This window comes from Cryptomeria japonica, chromosome 6 (assembly GCF_030272615.1).
Source record: "Cryptomeria japonica chromosome 6, Sugi_1.0, whole genome shotgun sequence".
Classification (NCBI taxonomy): domain Eukaryota; kingdom Viridiplantae; phylum Streptophyta; class Pinopsida; order Cupressales; family Cupressaceae; genus Cryptomeria; species Cryptomeria japonica.
This window is the reverse complement of record NC_081410.1, coordinates 646533114-646541698: the sequence shown is the minus strand read 5'-3', so window position 1 is coordinate 646541698 and position 8585 is coordinate 646533114. Positions and strand designations below refer to the sequence as shown.

Here is an 8585-nt window from a genome sequence, read left to right as displayed (position 1 = left end):
GATGTTACACTATCATGTTTTCAAGTCCTCGATTGCTTAGATGATGTAGTTGCTTATGGCGGTTTTTCGACAATGAGGTTGTCTGTCAGGACTAGATCGAAGAATGCTCTACATTGATCTACTATATTGATTTAATTGTTGCAAGTTGGAGGACATGTTCATATCATTTGTGTAGTGTTCCAATTCAGGTTTTTGGTGTTGATTTAATTGACAAGTGAATTTATGTTGTTATATGTATTAAGTGTTGTCAGTTGTGTTGGTCTCTAGCTGACTTAATTGGTTTATCTTATTTAGTCATACTCTTTTGGTTTGGATATTGTTTGGAGGTAGTGTTGGAATGTTGATATGGGTTTCACCATGGTGTGTGTAGATTTGCATTGAGTTATTTGCATTTGGCGATAGTTTTGGGCTGATTGGTTAATGTGCTTCATTGTTTTTCTACATGTTACATTTGTTGTTGACTTTGGAGGATTTTCTAGTGCGTGTGGTTCATTGGAATCAACTTGGGAAGATGTGCTGTGATGTATGTGGGTTCTCTTTATCTCCTATAGTGGACCGCATTGAGTTTTTTTTTGGTTCAGGTGGTCGACTCTATGTAATTCATGTATATTTTGTTCGTGGCCAAGCTAGTTAAGGGTTTCAATGAATAATATTATACTATTGGAAGTGTGGATGTGTGAGTTGTGTAGTGGATTGTGTGTGAATTGCATGTGAATAATATGCAAGCATCAAAAGTGCAAATTTCAATTTGTGATGAGCTTTGATGATCATATCTGTAGTGTGACAGTATTTTGAGACAGTGAATGAAGTGAGATGTATTTGCCATGATGTTGTTTTCTTGATTTATAGTAGTTCAAGGACAATCTCATGATCAAGAGATCTTGTTCATTTCAATTCATCTTTTCCCTATACTTGCTGGAAGATAGTGAGTCCTTTGACAATATGTGTGGTTTTTTGTATCTTTCCATGAGATTATGCATCTCAGTAATCCAAGTCCTTTGTATCTTGCCCTAAGGTTGTGCAACTTAGTTTTGCAAGTCCTATCAGGTGCAATGAGCTCCTTGACCTTGAGACTAAAATATTTTAATCAGTTATTCATATTGTGACTATGATTCTCACCATGGTTTTTCCCTTCTTGTGTTTTCCATGTAAATTTGGTGTTCTCTGTGTATATTGTGCTTTGTGATTTCATGTTTCATATTTTTAGAGATAAGTTGATTGTGACTTAAAGTTTAAAGAATTATAATTTTTTTTAAGGTCCGGACCAATTCACCCCCCCTCTCAATCCTATGGTGTGTTCAACATGTGTACCTCATTTGTTAAATAAACTTCTTTCTATTTATTAGATTACACACAATGTAGCAGATAAGATTGTGGAATTGACTCCTAATTAGTTATCATTTGAGAAATGGAGAATGGAGTATTATTTCCATTAAGATGGTTGATCATGCATCTCATTTGTACTCCTTTTCAATTTTTTCTCCTAATGATGACTTTGATCCTATGGATAATGATCACGCTTCTAGTGTGGACCATGATTTTGAGGAGAATTTTGGCTACTTGAACTTGGGTATTGTTACATGTGGTCTAGTTCTTATGCCTTGGATTTCATTTGCTCCAACTACTATTGCTTATGATGATTTTTCGTGTTGCTATAGTCATGTACACTTGTGATTTAGTGCAATAAGATACACATTGTCTTCTAGATATGACTACTTGCAATGACTACTTCAAGATAGATATTGCAAGTTTATTTGTATAGTCCTATATTTTAGATTTGGGAGACACCATGAAACCTTTAAATCCTCTTGTTTGTTCTCCACGTGATCATTCATCATAGTTTGACACGAGCATGGTTACTTTTGAGCAATATTTAGAGGGGGAATCTTTGTCTTTAGAGGAGACAATTAAGTCTTTGAATTTTTTTTTATATACATCACTATATTTTGGATTTTCATTTTCAGTAGTGTGGACTAGTATGCCTAATTTGGAAGGGGCAACTTTCCTCATTAACATGGGGATACATGAGTAATTTTTAGAGACTCCATACGTATTTCTTCTTACATATTCCTTTAAGGTTTGGGAATAAATCATTCATACACCATTTCTTTTGTTTCTTCTCAAGGGTGGGAACATTGTTAAGTGATTATGGACCATCTTCTACATCCAATTGTAAGCATCTTCTATTGATATATATCCTATATTGAGAGGGTTTGCATTGTCTCTCTTCTTCTCTCTTATGGGGAGACTTTTTCCTCACATGTAGTTTTGTTCATCTCATCTTCTACAAAACAATTTTCTTGTCTTTTCTCTCTTATGGGGAGGAGTTTTGTTCTGCTAGATGGCTTGTTATGTGACAATTTTGTTTCTCTACATGAATCACCCAACATAACAAAGCTTTTTGGGCAGTGAAATTCATGTTTGTTCTCTTTGTCTCTTCTCATATGGCTCATAGTAATCACCTCCTTACTAGAACTAGAAGCCATATATCTTCTCCTCTTATTAATTGGTGTACGTCCTTATTCTCTCTACAAGTCCACTTTTTCTCTTGAAATAACATACCAGGAACGATATTAGTGGTTGAGACATTTTTTACATCGAGGTCTCTTCAACTAGTTGACTTGGAATATTTTTGTTTTCTTTGTGTATATTTGAAGGTTATTTGGTGGAATCAAATATTGTAAGAAATAGGAACTGAGTTCAATTAGCTTAAATCTACAACTCTCTTATCCCGATGATGGATCATGGAGTGTGATCTAAAATATTGATGCAAATAAATCCTACACAATTGAATCTAGAAGCAAAAACATAATCATTATGGAATGTGGAAATCCAATGTCTCTGATAGCTTAAATCTATTAATAAGTAGATGTTAATTAATTGATTTAGTTGAATGATTTGGGAATAAAATTATATTCAATTAATTGATTTGGAAGATATTAGTTAAGGGCAAAGAATAAATGTAAAGGCCAAACTTAAATAAATAAACACAAATTTATTTAATCACGAGTGAGAGATAAAGGTAGGGGATGGATCGATTAATTCAATAAATACTAATTATTTATTTAATCAAGGGTGAGAGATAAAGGTAGGGGATGGATCAATTTATTCAATAAATACTAATTATTTATTTAATCAATGGCCATGATAGAGTAAATTCGAGTATGGTAAGATATGGACAAATATAGGTGTCTACAATTTTAGATAAAAGACTATATTTTGCTAATGTATTCCTCATTAAATTTGTTCTATACTCAATTTTATCATTTCAAAAAAATATTTGTATATCTCAATCAATTTCTATTATTAATAACATGAGATTTCCAAAATCCATTATGTTAACTTTGTTGTTTCTAGATTTGATTGTGTGAGAGTGTTTTTCCATCGATGTTTCAGATCACACTTTACGATCCATCATTAGGATGAGAGATAAAGGTAGGAGATGGATTGATTAATTCAATAAATACTAATTATTTATTTAATCAATGACTATGATAGAGTGAATTCATGTATGGTAAGATATAGGTGGCTACAATTCTAAATAAAAGACTTTATATTTTACTAACATATTCCTCATTAACTTTGTCCTTACTCAATTTTATCATTTTAAAAAAAATTATTTAAATTTTTTTTTTTGTATATCTCAATCAATTTTTATTATTAATAACATGAGATTTCCAAAATCCATTATGTTAACTTTGTTGTTTCTAGATTTGATTGTGTGAGAGTGTTTTTGCATCAACGTTTCATATCACACTCTGTGATCCATCATCAAGATGAAGAGCGCCAAATGAATCATATACGATGGATCACATAGTGTGATTCGAAAAACTAATGCAAAAATCTTGAACAAAATTGAATCCAGAAACACATTCGCTCAATTACTATTATTAATGACATGAGATTTCCATAATCCATTATGTTAACGTTGTTTTTCCTGGATTTGATTGTGTGAGAGTGTTTTTGCATCAACGTTTCAGATCACATCAGGATGAAGAGAGCCAAATGAATCATATAAGATGGATCACGTAGTGTGATTCGAAACATTGATGCAAAAATCTTGAACACAATTAAATCTAGAAACACATTCGTTCAATTTCTATTATTAATGACATGAGATTCCACAATCCATTATGTTAACTTTGTTTTTTCTAGATTTGGCCATTGTGTGAGTGTTTTTGCATCAATGTTTCAGATCACACTCCGTGATCCATCATCAAGATGAGAGAGTGAATAAGGAAAAGAAAAATGGTATGTTGCAAACTAAGACGGACTAAAAATAGAACTAAAAGAAGGTAGAGAGAAGAAGTTGTACAGCAAAAAGACATAATTTCTATTATTCTTACATTTATATTTGATTTTATAATTATTTCAATCTTTTTATTTCAAAAAAAAAAAATTAATTTTTTTTAAATAAGAGTTCTAAAATACTTCAAATTCTTACTTGCACCTTCCAAGCTGAGTACATCACATCAATGGAGACCAAAAACATGAATATAATTTTTGAGAAAAAGGAACGTTTGAAATTCCCCTAAACTAGCGGTGGTCATGTGTTGACAAAGCTGCCAACAACATTCTCCACTTCAACGCTGGGCATCCGAAAATATAGCTAGCGTGCAATTAATTATAACTTTATTATCATAATTATTACAAATATAATAATAGCATCTTTCTTCCAACGTATGAATCGAAGGCCTAAAACATGATGGACGTGACCCACGTAGCACATTATATTATATCAAATTTGCCAGCTAAGGTACCCAACATTTTATAAAAGTGAAACCAAAGAAAAATAATGCCGGCGTTAATTAATTAATTAAACCCCCGATAAGACGGTCTAAAGTTACAATGATGGCATGGACGGTAAAACTTTTTAAAGGCGTGGAAGAAACCGAAACACATAAAAATATAAAACACGAAACGAAGAGACAAGGGTTGACCAATGCTCTGACATGACCATTACCCACTGTACGTTTGGCGCCCCGCCGTTTAATTTATTACTTTATTTACCGCGGTTAAAAAATCAACAACGGAAGAAGACGTCAAAAATTGCCAGCACGTTTCCCACTTCCACTGTATGTCTCCGATTTGACCCCTTCGATGCTCGCCACGTGGCAGACGAACCCCTGGGTCGCAAATGGCGACAGTAATTATAGTCCAAACACACGACGGTGGGAGCATCGATCGATCGAACAAACAAGAGGAAGAGGATTGTAAATTTAGTAATAAACGAGGGGATGTCTGTTATGGATGAGTTGTAGAGAGTTTTTTGTTTTTTAAACTCTTGTTTGGTCTGTTGAAGGTTTTAACAATGGCAGCCGATTCGGGCTTAAGTGATCTTTCTCCCATGGCGCTTCTGAAGGCTTTGCTGGACTTGGGTCATGAGATTTCTGCTTGTTCGAAGCCCAGGGCCTGTCAGAGGAGAAATGCTAGTGCCATAGCCAGGAGAATTAAGGTTCTCTGTGTTCTGTTTGATGAAATTACAGAGCCCCGCCATGCTCTTGCGCTTCCCCCTTCGGCGATTCTGTGTTTAAGAGAGATGCATGTTATGTTCCAGAGGACCAAGTGCGTTTTGGAGGAGTGGACGAGCTGGAGTAGTGTGTGGCTTCTCATGCAGACCGAAACAGCCGCCGGTCAATTCCACCGGTTGACCCAGGACATGGCGACGGCCCTGGATGTTTTGCCCCTGAGATTGATGGATTTAACAGAGGAAGTCAGAGAGCAGGTTGAGCTGCTTCACAGACAGGCAAGACGGGCCAAAGTTTTTGTCGACCCGGCGGAGGAGAAGCTCCGGGGGGAGGTTTTGTCGGTGCTGGATCAGTTTGAAAAAGAAATCGTCCCTGAGGAGGAGAAATTGAGAGGGATTTTTGATGCTCTGGAGATCACAGATTCCAGAGGATGTGTTCGTGAGATTCGGCTCTTGGAAGAGGAGCTGCGGAAACAGAGTGGGTGTGTGAATGAGGCCTCTGTTTCGATGATCAACAGTCTGATCGGGCTCATGCGTTACTGCAAATGTGTGCTTTTTGGGGTCTCAGAGGACTGTGCGGCGGCTGAGCCTGCGGCTCCGGATTTGGGCATTTCGAGCTCGATTGAATCCATTCCGGATGATTTCAAGTGCCCGATTTCCCTCGACCTGATGCGCGACCCTGCGATTGTAGCCACGGGGCAGACCTACGACCGGGCTTCGATCACCAGATGGATTGAAGAAGGCCATTCGACGTGCCCCAAATCGGGGCAAAAGCTTCTGCACACGAATCTCATCCCCAACAACGCACTCCGCAGCCTGATCGAGCGCTGGTGCGAGAAGCACAATGTTCCGTTCGAGAAACCAGAGAAAAACGCCTGCAAAGCCGCGCTGGAAAGCATTGCAACCCCAAAAGCGGCGCTCGAGGCCACAAAAATGACGGCGGCATTTCTGGTCGAAAAGCTCGGAACAGGAACACCAGATGTGAAAAAGCAAGTCGCCTATGAGCTCCGGTTGCTGGCCAAATGCGGGATGGACAACAGAGCATGCATAGCAGAAGCAGGGGCGATTCCATTGCTGTTACCCCTCTTATCCTCCACCGACCCAAAATCCCAAGAAAACGCAGTAACAGCGCTCCTGAATCTCTCAATCTACGAGACCAACAAGGTAAAAATCGTCGAATCCGGGTGTTTGGAACCCATAATCCAGGTTCTCAAAGAGGGCAAAAGCATGGAGGCGCGAGAAAACGCCGCAGCGACTCTGTTCAGTCTCTCAGTGGTCGACGAATACAAACGCCTAATCGGCGACCAAGCAGACGCCATTCCAGCACTGGTCGAACTCCTCCGAAAGGGGAGCGCAAGGGGCAAACGAGACGCCGCCACAGCGCTGTTCAATCTGTCAATCTACAGAGGCAACGATGTGAAGACCGTGGCGGCGGGCGCAGTACCGTTGCTGGTGAGCCTCCTGACAGACGAACGACCCTCATTAACAGACGACGCACTGGCCGTTCTGGCCGTTCTGGCGAGTCGCGTTGAAGGGTTGGTGGAAATCCAAAAGTCATGCGCGATTCCTGTGCTTGTTAGCCTGCTCCGTTGCGCCGCCACATCGAGGGCGAAGGAAAATGCAATGGCGGTTCTGGTGGCGTTGTGCCGCAGTGGGGGCAACGATATAGTGAACCAGGTGGTGTCGATTCCGTCGCTGGTGCCTTCCATGTACACGTTGCTCACCGGCGGCACGCCACGTGCGAAGCGCAAGGCACGATCGCTCTTCAAAATCTTGCAGCGGCGGGATTCTCCCGCCGCAATTCTGCACTCCATTATTACTTCCACTACTACTACTACTGCAAATTCAACAACAATCACTACGTTGCGTTAGTAAATTGCCCACAATTTTGTTCTCTGGTTTTTTTTCTTCTTCTTGGGGTCTCTACCTATTCATTAAATTTATTAAATTAAATTTTTCTTGGCACGCGAACCGCTTCGACTGAGTTTGTGTGGGGTGTACAGCGAAGGAAGACGACTTTTTAAAATGCCTTTTAAAAAGTAGGGAAATGATGATGGATTGGATGGATCTATCCATCTGCTTTTGTAAAAAGCGAAAATGGAAGGAATTGCAGCTGGGAATTTGTGCTTCTTCTTCCACTTGAATATTCATGTTGTTGCTTCTATAAAAGTCTGTTATCACTGTCTGTTCTATTGAAAAAAGAAAAGGAATTCAAGTCCGAAAGCAAAATATATTTGTTCTTCACTTTGCACGCATAATCATTCGTTTTTTCGGCTTTTTGTGTTTGGGCACTCTTCTGTGTCGTTAATCATTGCTCGCACTAATAAATTCCGAGACATTTTTCCTGCTTTTCGTCCGTTTGTTTGTATTTGAAATGGCAAATCATTCGTCGTTGAATTTGGGTGGAGTTATTATTATCTGTTTTTGTGGATGGGCCTACTGACCATGGATGACTTTAGGAAAAAGGGGAACTTTTTTAATGCATTGGTATCGGTAATCTTTTTAGTGTTTAATTATGTCTTATAAAGGTTTATTATTATTTAGTACTTAGCCTTTTGTAAAGGCTAAAGGCTGCCTCGTCATTTCAACCATTATATTTATTTAATCTTGCAATGAAAGATGTGTAGTTGTAATCTTAATGTATTAACACCAAAAAAAAAATTGGATGGAAGATATCATATAATTCATTAAAAATTAAAAAATAAAATTTATAAAAAAAAAAAAATATAGAAATATATATAATAGATGGTTTTATAAGTATATATATAATATTTATTGAAAAATTTATATGAGAAATCAAGTTATGTGGGTTTGATTAATGTCAAAATTTTTTTACTTGTAAATAAATATTATTTAAAAATGGTGTGTATATATGATCAAATAAAATAATATTGATTTGGTTCATTAGGCTAATAAAGACAATTAAGTAGAAACTATCTTAAAGATCAAATATGAGGTGTACTATTTAGATGGAGTGGAGTGGACTATCTTAGACAATAATAGATAAAAAGTATTATTGTTTCATGACTGATAATAAATTAAGAGAGATTTCTTAACTTTATGATTGAAGAATGTGTATTACTTATGAAAGATAGAGAGATTATATAGATATTGGTAT

At 37.4% G+C, this 8585-nt stretch overlaps 1 protein-coding gene across 1 annotated transcript; it reads left to right on the top strand.

The window, feature by feature from the left end:
- The first annotated feature begins 5174 nt into the window (after positions 1-5174).
- On the top strand, positions 5175-7819 carry LOC131060687 (U-box domain-containing protein 1). The gene has a single exon (XM_057994012.2). It carries the CDS (start codon positions 5312-5314, stop codon positions 7337-7339), a length of 2028 nt encoding a protein of 675 aa, XP_057849995.2. The 5' UTR covers positions 5175-5311; the 3' UTR covers positions 7340-7819.
- The last annotated feature ends 766 nt before the right edge of the window (positions 7820-8585 follow it).